Source organism: Syngnathoides biaculeatus, chromosome 17 (assembly GCF_019802595.1).
Source record: "Syngnathoides biaculeatus isolate LvHL_M chromosome 17, ASM1980259v1, whole genome shotgun sequence".
Classification (NCBI taxonomy): domain Eukaryota; kingdom Metazoa; phylum Chordata; class Actinopteri; order Syngnathiformes; family Syngnathidae; genus Syngnathoides; species Syngnathoides biaculeatus.
Window position 1 is genome coordinate 879881 of NC_084656.1, and position 13821 is coordinate 893701.

Below are 13821 nucleotides of genomic sequence, written 5' to 3' on the forward strand. Positions count from 1 at the left end.
GGGTGGACCAGAATTTCTTTGAAACCGTTTAGAAGTCGTTCCCCCTGACCTCAACGAACTCTTCCCATGGTCCGATGACACGATCACAAAGTCAATCATTGAACTGCGATCTAGGGTGTCCTGGTGCCAAGTGGATATGTGGACACCCTTATGCCTGAACATGGTGATTGTTATGGACAATCTGTGACCACAGAAGTTCATTAACAGAACACCACTCGGGTTCTGATCAGGGGGGCCGTTCTTGACGGTCACGCCCCTCCAAGTCAGAACTTCGAGACTTCATGCACCAACTCAGGCTCCTTCTTTGCCAAAGATGTGACATTCCATGTCCCAAGAGCTAGTTTCTGTCACCTGGGATCGGATTGCCGAGGTCCCCAGCTTTGGCCACCGCCCAGCTCACATCGCATCTGACCCCTACGGCCCATCTCACAGGTGGTGAGCCCATGGGAAGGGAGACCCATGTTTCCTTTTCGGGTTGTGCCTGGCCAGGTGCAGGCCCGTCCACCAGGCGCTTGCCTTTGAGCCCCAACTCCTGGCCTGGCTCCAGAGAGAGGTCCAGGTGACCCGCGTCTGGGCAAGGGAAACCAAGATCCAATTTTCATGCCCATTGTTGGGGTTTTGGAGTCGTACTTTGTCTGGTACTTCACCCAGAACATTTTTGCCAAAGGTGACCCTACTAGGGGCATGAAGCCCCGGACAACTTAGCTCCTAGGATCATCAGGACAAACAAACCCTTTCACCACGATAAGGTGACGGCTTAAACTAATGACGTAGGTGTGAATTGAGGTGCAAATGCAAGCCTGACATTTTTTGTGACCTTCATCACAAAATATCCACCAACTTGTACGAATTTCTACCTTGGGAAACCACACGCCGCACTTACTTTGCGTCAAACAGAATTTAGGCAGACGGGTCCCTCTTCGCGATGGATGAGCCAGGTGCTGAACATGTGGATTTGAGGAAAAATGAAGGTGCAATGAATAGATGGCAAAAACTAAAAAATAACAAGGGTATTGTGGCAGAAGCGTCTATGAGTGACAGTGTTCGTCATGGGTCCAGAGAACAACTGCACTGCAATTCCTTCCAGAGGGATCTTTGGTATGTAGGCTACCCTCCACACATATAGAGGTTCTCTGCTCCCCGCACTCGTCGGCGTGGAAACACAGGTTGGATTTGTGAGAGGTTGGGGGTTTCCTCGCTGTGCTGCAGTTTCTTGGGCAAATGAAACACAGGTTGGATTTGTGAGAGGTTGGGGGGGGGGGGTTCCTCGGTGTGCAGCAGTTTCTCGGGCAAGTTGGGGGGGGACTTGGACAAAAATGAGCAGAGCAAAGGGGATTCTGCCTTATGTACAGGAGAGAGAGTGGGTCTGACCCAGGGAACAAAAGGAAGACTGTACATCTTAGTATTAATTGTCATAATTTTTGTTGGTGTGGGGGTCCACTTGCCTGACTTTAATGTAAATAGTGTGGGTTCAGTTCCCACTCAGTGATGCTTTGCTGGCTGTGGACTGACTGGCAACCAGTTCTGGGTGTAGTCTGCCTTTTGGCCAAAGTTGCCCAGGATAGGCTCCAGCACTCCTGTGACTGTTCTGAGCATAAGCGGCTTGGAAATGGACAGATGGAAATTTTGTGGCCCCTCCTTGAGTCTCCTTATTGTAGTGGAGGGGTTTGTGTGTTTGTGTTTGCGTGAACCTGGGAGTTAAGTTGTCTTGGGCTTCACGCCCCTGGTAGGTTCACCCACGGCAAAGAGGTTCTAGGTGAGGGACCAGACAGAGTACGGCTCCATAAATCCCTATGACGAATAGGAATAGTTGACTCAGGTTTCCCTTGCCCGGACGCTGGTCACCAGGGCCTCCCTCTGGAGCCAAGCCTGCAGGTGGGGCCCAAAGGCGAGCGCCTACTGGCTGGGCCTGCACCTATGGGGCTTGGCCGAGCACACCCCGTAATAATATGAGTCCCCCTTCTTGTTGTTTCTGCCTATGCACCAAACAGAAGTGAAGAGTACCCGCCCTTTTTGGAGTCTTGAGAGGGAGTGCTGGAGAGCGCTCCCTCTGGGGGCTCCATCATGCTACTGGGGGACTTAAGTGCCCACGTGGGCAATGACACTGAGACCTGGAAGGGTGTTTGACAGTGAGACCTCGGGTGAGTAGAGGGGCGGAGCTGTGAACTGATCACCACCTGGTGGTGAGTTTGCGCCGATGGTGGGGGAAGGTTCTGGTCTGACATGGCCGGCCCAAACATATTGTAAGGGCCTGCTGGGAATGGATGGCAGGTTCCCTGGTCAGAAGGAATTTCAACTCCCACATCCAAAATAACTTTGCCCATGTTCCAAGGGATGCGGGGTCCGAGTGAACAGTGTTCCGCGCCTCCATTGCTGAGGCAGCCAATCGGTGCTGTCGCTATAAGGTGGTTGGAGCCTGTCGTGGCGGCAACGCGCGAACACGTTGGAAACCAACAGCAAGGGATGCTCTCAAGCTGAAGAAAGAGTCCTATCGAGGCCTGTGAAATTCCTGAGGCACTTGCAAGGTACCCCAGTCATCTGGGAGTGGCTCAGTGTTGAGCCTCTGTTCCTCTGCAATCAGAGGAGCCAGATGAGGTGGCTGGGTCATGTGATCTGGATGTCTCATATGCCTTCCTTGTGAGGTGTTCTAGGGACGGCCCACCAGAAAGAGACTCCGGGGATGACCTAGGACATGCTGGAAATACTATGTCTCTTGGCTGTCCTGTGAACACCTCGGGATCCCTGTGGAAGAGCTGGATGAAGTGTCTGGTGAAAGGGAAGTCTGGGTATTCCTGCTAAATCTTATACCCCCGTGACACGACCCGCAGAAGCAGTTGAAAATGGATGGATGGGTGGATGGATGGAATTTTTGTTTTTAAACCAGTGGAAATAAAAGATGAATTAATTCGTCCCCAGCTCTTGCATTGTCACGTACACCCTGTTTAATCCATGCAAAGAGTGTTTCAATTTAATGTGGTGGCTCAAAACACTTTATATTTGTGATGTGACTTGTCTTGTGAGGTAAAACATCTCATCTGATTCAGTTGCCGAACAGATTTTGCATCTGATTTGCTTCAAGCAAGATGCAAATTCGTGATATTGTCATGATTTATTCTGGGAGCATTCTTGTAAATGTAAAATGTAAATTTTACATAATAGTAATGCTATTTGGTCAAATCTTTGGCACAGTTCACGGCCTGCAGTAACTCCACCACAAGAGGGTGCTGCTTGTGTTCCATCCATTCTTCCCAATTTGAGCATTTGCAATTTGCATGCATTTTAAGGGAACAAATGGTTCTTTGAAGATTTGAGGTGTTGTATTGGCTTTCCATGCCTATTTGCACCTCGCTTTCCTCATGTGTTTAATACTTTTCCCCATTTTAATTTCACGTTTATACACACAACTTGCTGATATTATTTGTTCTACTTTATTGGGATAAGTGGATTACTTAGGTTATTACCAGCGTCTCTTGAAATTTTCAAGTCAAGTGTACATTCGGAAGTATATCTCGTGAGGAAAGTGTCAATCATAACTTTAGCCGCTATAATAATGAGACATTCCTCCATCCATTCACATCCATGCATCCATTGTCGGGTCGCGGGGGCAGTAGCTTTAGCAAGAAAGCCCAGGCTTCCCTCTCCCCTCCATACTTCCTCCATCTTTTCAGAGAGGATCCTGAGACGTTTAAGACAAGCCAAGAAACGTAGTCTGTCCACCGTGTGTGGGTCGTCCCCGGGGTCTCCTCCCGGTGGTACGTTTCCATACCTCACCATGGAGGTAACAGGAGGCATCTTAAACAGATGCTCGAGCCACATCATTTGACTCCTCTCAATGCAGGGGAGCAACCAGCTCTACCCAGATGCGGAGGAAACTCATTTTGCCCACTTGTATCCGGGGTATTGTTCTTTTGGCCACGACCCATAGCTTGTGACCGCAGGTGACGATAGGAACGTAGACCAACCAGTAAATTGAGAGCTTTGACATTGAGAAATAAGAAATATGACTGTATCAAATGCCAAGCCAAAAATACCAACTTGATGATAATAGATTGAAAAAAAGATGTTGGGCATTGCCAACAAAAATTACTATGCAAACCTGATAAAGGATAATTTTTTAAATCAAAATTAAATACTAAAACAGGGATCTCAGGGGGCCTTTAAATGAAAGCATTGTTCAGTTAATTTATTATTGTGTAATTCAGAGAGCATGTGGGTTACTTCAAGTAAAGATGTGTTAAGGTAATGTTTCTGTCACGCAAATGTATACTGCCACTCATGAGCAGGAATCAGATATTTTCACATACTTGCTGTTCTTGTCACTTGAGACCGAAGAACCTCTTGATGTAAGATTGTCCAAAAACTTGCAACGATGCATAAAGCTGTATTTGGGCAACCCAAAAGAAGACCACACAAGTGGTGATTGCAGCGAACAAAAGTGTGTCTTAACTTTGCTAGAATTAATGACCAGTTGACAGTGCAACACTCAGAATAAGATTATATTGTGCAAAGGAGGGACGGCACGGTGGTGCAGCTGTAGAGCGTTGGCCTCACAGTTCTCAGGACTGGGTTTCAAATCCCAGCCCCCGCCTGTGTGGAGTTTGCATTTTCTCCCTGTGTTTGAGTGGGTTTTCTCTGGGCAGTCTGATTTCGTCCCACATCCAAAAAAAACATGCATTAAATGGCGACTCTTAATTGCCCTTTGGTGTGATTGTGAGTGTGACTGTCTCTCTCCCTCTGTGCCCTGTGATTGACTGCAATCAGTTCACCCACTTGTATCTGGGATAATATTGTGAGATAAATAAAGGTCATATTATATCCATATTAGGACAGAACTATGACAGCTTTCTTCAGAGTTCGTTTTATTTTTTTTTTGATGGTGTGCATAATTTGCAAATTTGTATTTTGAGTAATTAACATGAAAATATACTCTAACTCCCGGTTGTAGTGAATCTAATGTAATCATTGAAGCTTTAAAATGTATTCAGTCTAAACTGCCTGATTTGAAACATGAACATCCATATTCATGTGCATTGTTTTTAAGTTGTCATGTTTTTATTGTTTTCCTTTCTGTTAAGTGGAGGATCTGGGGTCATTTTTTGAAAAACGTGATTACAAAGATAGAGTGCAATCATCATGTATGAAATCTACCCTTTCACTTCGACTGGAGCAGTGTCCCCAGCAGCTCAACAACCCCTTCAATGAATACTCCAAATTTGATGGCAAGGTGAGTTTTGCAGCTTTTTTGGAAGGGGTGGTGTGACTGCACTAGATGAGAATTTCATACCATGGCTTAAATAATCTGATTTGAGTTTTCATGTTCATGGGATTTAAAGGACCTCTAGTCGGGTATTTTGCTCTCAGAATGATTATTGAAACACTGTAGTAGTATAGTGTAGTATAGCTAAAACTAAAACATATTGTTAAATTGAAGTACCTTATTTTCCACACTACAGAGTGCACTAAATAAGCTGTGGTCACTCTGTTTAGAGGTTTTTTTGTAACATACATTAGTCACACCAGACTACGTTGTGGGTATAAATGTATGTACATTCTAAAATTAGATGTTCACGCAGAAATACTTTGTAAATGTGTATTAACATTCCTTGTTTCCAAACTGTGACTGTAAACGCCAGTATGGCGACTCAAACAAAACAGAAAAGTCATTATTTTTAATCATTCTCCATTTGTTCACTGAAAATACTAGTTTGTTGTCGTCAGTATTGGAGTTGAAGAGCCTCAGAACGTCTCCTCAAACACCATTTCAGTCTCTGTCACTCATTCATTTTCATCTCGAGACAGAGTTGCCACTGAAGTTGTGTTGTTCTCCTTGCGTAGCAGTCTAACCTTTTGAAATCCGTTAATGGTTGATTCTTTCACATTGCTCCACGTTTTTAAGATCCATTGACAGGCCTCAGAAAAGGATGACCTTCGCATGCGTCCAGTTTCATCCAAGCCACCCACTCACCTTGGAGTGCCCTTTAAGAGCACATCACAGACTGATGACTTTCACCCAGTCCTCAAGAACATTTTCAAATTCAGGCTGTTTTAATCTCTGAAAGGTTCCGTTGTCTTTTGTTATCGCAGCAGTTATTCATGCTGTTATGTCCAACACCTCCACATCAATTTGTTAATGTCAAGCTTTCCGGGAGGGACAGAACGATGGCTTTCAACTTAAAAGCTGCATGATACGCTTTTTTTCTTGTACTTTCTATGATGAGGGTGTAAAACATAAAGATGGGTTCGTGCTTGTGGTGCTGTGTTTTGCTTAGTATTTGTCTTCGACACACTCAAGGTAGAGTCTGCTTCCTGTACATGTGATGTGGTTTCCAACCAAAAGGCAATGCTGTTATCTTTGAATTTTCTGTGCTTTCGCTGTGAAGTGTTTTTGCCCTTGTTCTAGGGTCATATAGGCACAACAGCGACAAAAAAGATAGACGTCTACCTCTCAATGCAAATGGCTCAGGAGAAAGTTCATCCCATGACCGTTGTAACCATTGCTAATGCCCGCGTTCATGATCTTATTGGCCTTATCTGTTGGCAATATACAAGTGAGGGACGAGAACCCAAACTTAAGTATGTACAAAAATATTTCATTGTATATTAAATTTTCACAATCACAAATCGGTTTAATTTATTTACCAATGTTTACTCTTTTCACAGTGAAGATGTGAGCGCTTACTGCCTACATATTGCGGAAGATGATGGTGAGGTGGACACAGACTTCCCTCCTCTTGACTCCAATGAGCCAATTCACAAGTTTGGTTTCAGCACTCTAGCACTGGTGGAGAAGTACTCCTCACCAGGCCTTGGTTCAAGACAATCACTGTTTGTAAGAATGTAAGTCACAAAATCACGATATAAATTATGAATGAATGAATTCATGAATACGGTACACACCCAACACGGATTCTGTATAAGGATGGAAAATATGAAAAAGTATGTTAAGCATGGTTTTATTATAAACTGAGGTCATGGACCAATAAGCAATCCAAAACAGGCAGAAGCACAAAAACGCTAGGCTACAGCCAAGATCCAAAAACATAAGAAAAAGTCAGATGACTATGAGGAAACACTTGACGTGAACAAAAACGGAGGCACAGCTACGCTGTGACAAGTGGATGCTCTACACAACATTTGCAAAGTTACGCACAGTAGCGGAGTATCCCAAAATGCAATAATGCGAACGTAACGAACTGGCAAATGCTGATTTGGTTTGGCCATCCCCCAACGGGGTTACTCGGACGGACGTCCACAAAGGCACAGCAGGAACCAGACGGGAGCAAGTGACTGCTTCGGACAAAGGCCTCCTAAGACGTGGTCTCGAGCCGGCGGTTGCCGACGCTGGTAGAGGACTGCCAAGGCTTGGGCAAAAGGACGCTGTGGGGTTGCTGTTGAGGCGTGGTCATCATCCAGCCGTGGAGGGGTCGCCACCGAAACAGGGGGCCGAGAATCGATCACTGTCAAGTCGTGGTCATCAGGCGGCCGTGGATCGCTCCCCATCGAGGGATGGTCATTAGGCGGCCGTGGATCTGTTTCCGTCGAGGCGTAGTCATCAGGTGGCCGGGTATTGGTCGGCACTGGAACAGGAGCGGAAGGCGGCCAAGAATCGGTCACCGGCGAGACGTGGATGGACGTCGGCTACGGCTTGGCCCTCGCTGGAGCGGAAGCGAAAATCTGCTGTGGTTCAACCGCCACCGCGGTGTGGGCGGCAAAGCAAGTTGATGCTCTGTTATTACTATACCGACCATTGAGCAAACAAAATAGAAATAACAATGTACAATGTTCAAGCGTTTGAGCCGGAACACACAGGCAAAATTAGACGTGTTGGGAGGGACATGGCGCTGATGATGAACAATAACAGTCCCATGAAATGGTTCGCGGAGATTTGATGCTTTTCTGAGGAGTTGGTTTAGATGTAGTGGACATATAGCAGGTGGCCAGACTTTTTTTTTTAAACACCAAATTTTACTTTTCAAGCAGCAAAGCTTCTCGCGAACCAGCGGCGCTGGGGAGGGGTTGGAGTTGGGGGAGCACATGCGTGGAAGGCCGTAAATAGTAACAAGGAAGTGTTGTGTTCAGAGAGCCAGCAAAGCGAGTTGATGCTCTGTGTTATCACTATACCGACCATTGAGGAAACAAAATAAAAATAACAATGTACAATGTTCAAGCGTTTGAGCCAGAACACACACAGTTGAAATTCGACGTGTTGGGAGGGACGTGGCGCTGATGACGAACAATAACAGTCCCATGAAGTGGACCGCGGAGATTTGATGCTTTTCTGAGGAGTTGGTTTAGATGTAGAGAATATGTAGCAGGTGGCCAGACTTTTTTTTTTAACACCAAGTTGTACTTTTCAAGCAGCAAAGGTTCTCGCGATACACTGGCGGCGAGGGTGGGGGGTGGGCTGTTGCATAGTAAACGGGTAGTGTTACATGTATATATCCATCCATCCAATTTCTTGGCCGCACGATGGTCGAAGGTGTACTGGAGCCTATCCCAGCTGTCAACAGGCAGGAGGCAAGTTTACACACATGCAGACACGGAGAGAACATGCAAACTCCACCCACAGAGGTCCGGAATTGAACAACTGCGCCACCCTCGTAAAGTATGTTGTTGCTTTGCCGTACCAGCACAAGCGGCTATAATTTAACAGCTAATAACCAGTAATGATTAAATGCGTGCAAATTTCCCCGCTGATAAATGAGCCTCAACTTGTGACAGCCACAGCTTTATCCTGTCAGGTTGACGCCACAGCAGGCGAAAGGAGGACAAATCTGGGTGTGTTTTCTCAGTTTTGGTGCAGAACAAGTCGGCTTCTTGGCTTAGCTAGAACGAATAGTCTGTAATGCTAACCACCGGCGACGTCAGGGGCGGGGACAAGGATGTATCTTTAGGTTTGGCTTTGAAAGCTGGCACCTATCCAGATTTTGCTTGGATTTCAAATATGTTCAAAATATATGTAATAATATTACTTCACATTGGAGGCTTTATTGTACATATGAATTCTGAGGAGAGTCTTCCTTTAAATCCAAGCTCATCACAATCACCTCCCATCAGCAGCACACTGACACTTAAACAACATGAAGTGAGAGGTGTGCTCAGGATTGCAAAAACCAGGAAAGCTACTGGCCCAAACGTAGTGCCGGGGAAGCTACTGAAAGCCTGTGCTGATCACCTGACGTGTTTTCACAAAAATCTTCAACAACTCCCTGCAACAATCAAGCATTCCCTCCTGCCTGAAATCTGCAACGATCAAGGGGATCCCCCAAAAATCAGCCATTGACAGTCTTAATGATTACAGGCCTGTTGCACTCACACCTGTGATCATGAAGTGCGTTCAGAGGATGGTTGCATGCCACAGAAGGGGCTCGCTTCCTCCCTCACTTGACCCCTACCAGTTTGTCTACAGAGGAAACCGGCCCACCGAGGATGCTATCGGAATAGCTCTCCAGACTGCACTGAGCCACCTAGAATGCCAAGGGAACTACGCCAGGATAATTTTCATAGACTTTAGCTCAGCCTTTAATACCATCATCCCAGGCATTTTGGTTGACAAACTCTCCCTCCTTGGACTATCTCCTTCCATCTGCTGCTGGATTAAAGACGTTCTCACAAACCGTCCACATTGTGTCAGACTGGCCCTGCGAGATGGATCGACAGAAGCATTAGTCGATGTCCCCTCTTTCGCAGGCGAACTTGTGTCCTCGCTCGCGTCACTCTTCATCGCCATTGTTGCGAGTCTTTGAAAAGCGCGCTGACGAGTAACTCCAGAAAAAGATTCAGTGAATTGGCGACAATTGTTGAAAAAAGTCCGGAGAAGGCTCTCTGATGGTTAGCAAGTCCTCTCTTGTGTACTTGAGTCCCAAGATGCCCGAAAAACACCAGACCTAAACAGTACCAGGGAGAATGTGCCGAAGGCTGCCACACTGGTAGGCGCCATCTTGGGTAACATGCGTCATGTGACATGTCACATGTAACATGACGTGACAATTACGCATGTAACGTTACCAGTACCAAACATCGATTTAGCCTCTTCTCTCGAAATTTTTTTCATTTTAAATTGCATTTCAAGATGAAATGTCTGTCCTTAGTGTTGGGTTTTATCAAATAAATTTTCCCCCAAAAATGCAACTTATGCTCTAGTGCGACTTATATATGTTTTTTTCCTTCTTTATAATCCATTTTTTTTGGCGAGTCCGACCTAAACTCCGGAGCGAATTATCGTCTTGAAAATATGGTATGATTGATTTGAATCATGATCGTAGTCAGCGAACCTAAGTCTGTAATGTAGTGTTGTGTGATATGGAAAGTGTTAAATGAGTGGACAGTAAACCACTACTATTTGTGTGGCAAATAGTGAAAATCTGCAAGTTATTCATTGTAATTGCACTGGGGGAAAAAAGTCTAAATTCTGGAATAAGCAGACCACTAAGTGTTTTTGAGGTTGCTTACCCCCCAAAAATGCAACTTGAAAAGAAAAACAAAAAATTACCCGCGGATAGGTGAATTCGCAGGTACCGAACTGCTTGTGTGGGGGTCCACTTTATTATCCATCCATCCATTTTCTGAGCTGCTTATGCTCATGAGGGTTGTGGTAGTGCTGAAGCCTATCCTGGCTGCCATCGGGCACAGGGCAGGGTACACCCTGAACTGGTTGCCAGCCAATCGCAGGAGACATAGAGACAGACAGCAGTCACCCTCACAATCAGACCTAGGGGAAATTTATAGTTTCCAATTAACACACATTATGTGGGAGGAAACCGGAGTGCCCGGAGAAAACCCACACAGGCATGGGAAAAACATGCAAATGCCATACAGGCGGGGCTGGGATTCGAATCCCCGTCCTCAGAAGTGTGAGGCCAACGCTGTACAGCTATAATTTTTAATTTCTTGTCTGAAAGACAGTGGCCCAGCTATAGAGCGTTGGCCTCACAGGCTGTGTGGATTTTGCATTTTCCCCCGTGCCTGCGTGGCTTTTCTCCAGGAACTCCATTTTCCTCCCAAATCCCTAAAACATGCATTAATTGAAGACTCTAATTTGCCCTTAAATGTGATCGTGTGTGCAACTGTTGTCTGTCTCCATGTGCCCAGTGATGGGTTTTCAACCAATTCAGGGTGTACCCTGCCTCCTGCCCGATGATAGCCGGGATTGGCTCCAGCACTCCCCTGAACCTCATGAGGATAAGCGGCTCAGAAAATGGATGGATGGATAGATGGCTGGATGACAAAGGGAAACATACAGAAATCTCCATAACCTTCCCTTTCCATTTTAGAAATGCTGCTCAGGGTTTTTCTTTAATCCCTGTGGACAGTCTGAAAGTAACCATGAAGGAAATTCTTCAGAAAGCACTAAAGAAGAGGAAGGGATCACAGAAAGGATCAGGTAATTAAACCAGTTAAGCTACAATGCTATGAAAGCTTGCAACTATGAAAGTAGTCTTTATTTATTTTGTTTGTTTCCAGTTCAGTTTCAATATAATTTTATTTATATAGCCCCTAATCAGAACTGAAGTTGTCAGTGCTGCACTTAGCAGATTTAAAAAAAAAAAAAAAACACACACACACATTAAAAGACCAAGTGAACCCATCATGAGGAAGCACTAGGTGACGGCAGCAAGGAAAAAGTCTTTCTTGGGGAGAAACCTCAAACAGATGTAAGACTCAGTGTGGGCAGGCCGTCTGCCTTAGCTGGTTGCGTTAGAGCAGGGGTTTCCAATTTTTTTTTATTTTTATTGAGGGTCACATACAGAAAAATAAAATCTAACTTAACTATAAGTCAATGAATAGATAATAGATATTACATTTATGTATACATCTATTATGCTGTCCATCTAGCAATAATGCAGTCATTTAAAAAAAATATAAATAATAGTTTTGTACCACTTTTTTCAAAATGAAAAATATGGAATAAACAAATTGTATTAGTGTATGATTGAAAGTTTAAAAGAATTCATAAATGATTTTATGAATCTGTTTATTTAAACTTGTAAACATACAGTCATTCAACCCAAAACTTCTTTGAATCCAAAAAATTAAAGAAAAGATTTCTGCCATATGCATCATAACTTGTGTGCTCTGCCTGATGTATTGCGCTGATCATTTTGGCTCTTGTAGACATAACACTTCATAGATATGAATTTACATGACAGGCGACACACTTGAAGAAGCTAAAAGCACCTAATCAAATCCACCAGACTTTGTGTGTCATGACTGGAGCTGTGTTACTGTGTATTTCTAATTCGCCGATAATGTAACATAGCACACTGTTCGAGTCGTGATGCTGTCCTTTGAATTAAAGTGTGGTTGACATGTAGGGAAAAACTTTGGTGGTTGAAACAAAAAGGACTTTACAGAGATGGCTATCACTCATTTTGGTCTTCGGTCTGCTTTTTTTCTGATTTAACAAAGAAAATGTTTGTTCATGTGAAGGTTGAGCCAAACAGGCTCATCATTCTTTTTGCTTGGCATCTCATCAGAGGAAACTTGGCACCATCCAAACTCTGATAGAAGTGAGGGAGGGAGACAAGCGAGTGTTTACTCTTCAGAGAATCGTCACATTACATTTCAATCAGTTCTAACTGCAGATTCTCTTCTACTTCTGCATCTACCCTGAAGGCTGTCAAGAACACCTTGATTTGTTTTTGGATGACTAAAAAATCTTGCAAACGCTGGCTGAACTGTCAGTAGAGATGCAATCACAGACACACATTTCCCCTTTTTAGCAGAATAGTCAGCCTTTGAAAAAGTAGACATGATTCTCAACAGCACAAGGAAGAGTGCTTCATAGTTTTGTCAAACAGGCAAATCTTTAAACAGAAGGATGTGCACATACAGGTGTAGCACCAGCTGTTCTTTACCTTGTACGTTCTTAAGTTGATTGAGATGATTCTACTTCTGAATCAAAACGTCCAATATGATGTTTCACCTTCACGAGGTGCTAGACTAACAACATCTTCTGCCGTGTGGAAAAGGTAAGGTACTTGCATTCAAGGAAAAATGTTCATAATTTGCATCACATCCAGATTTAACAGTGCCAGCATTTCAGGGTTGCTCCACAATGCGTGAATGACAAGTTTCAATTGACGAGAGAATGCAGCCAGAAATGCGTACCGTTTCACTCTTTTTCTGCCTTACACACACAGGAGAGTATGACCCTATATCAGGCATGTCTTGAATCTGACCTGGGGGCCAATTGCGGCTCGTGTTCAAATTTTCACTGGCACGCAGCTTCTCTTAAGAAATCTATGACATGCGGCCCGCTACACTTTTTGCGGCTTCAGTGTTTTGCTTTTTTTTTTCCCCACCCCCACTCCAAAAAACACCCTTGGAAAAATCTAGCCATATTTGCGTATTGCGGGAACATGTATTGAGACAAGGCGCGTGATCGGTCCACAGCGCGACAACGACTAATGAGAGTATGGTGGATTTATCTTGTGAACGAATTGGCTTGCGCATCATGATAGTCTCACCCAGCAACTTCCATCCCACCCTCTCATGTGTCCTTTCTTTACATCATTTTCTATGCATTTGACTGTCTGCACAATAACTTCTCATGTTAAGAATGCCACCATAGCACTGTGCTGATGTGAAACCTTCCGCAGAAGTGCCCAAGAGGAAGAGGAAAATGATGAGGATCAGAGAAAAAGTAAAAGTTTTCGATATGATCAAAGACGGCAGAATTTACGCTTTTGCGCCACGCCATTATGGCTTGATTCACAATGCCACCGAAGTGCTGTGGTAATGTAAAAGCTTCCGCCGAAGTGCCCAAGAGGAAGAGGGAAGATGATGACAATCAGTGAAAAATACACATTTTGGATATCA

General features: G+C 44.6%; 1 protein-coding gene across 14 annotated transcripts in view; it reads left to right on the forward strand.

Moving 5' to 3' along the window:
* mapkap1 (MAPK associated protein 1) overlaps window positions 1-13821 on the forward strand; it is a 101320-nt gene that overhangs the window by 50814 nt on the left and 36685 nt on the right. For all 14 annotated transcript variants that reach the window (XM_061847634.1, XM_061847637.1, XM_061847636.1 and 11 more), the window contains 4 exons: window positions 5076-5224; window positions 6401-6573; window positions 6661-6837; window positions 11274-11383. In XM_061847634.1, the coding sequence (XP_061703618.1) occupies window positions 5076-5224; window positions 6401-6573; window positions 6661-6837; window positions 11274-11383 (609 nt within the window). The remainder of the gene's footprint in view (window positions 1-5075; window positions 5225-6400; window positions 6574-6660; window positions 6838-11273; window positions 11384-13821) is intronic.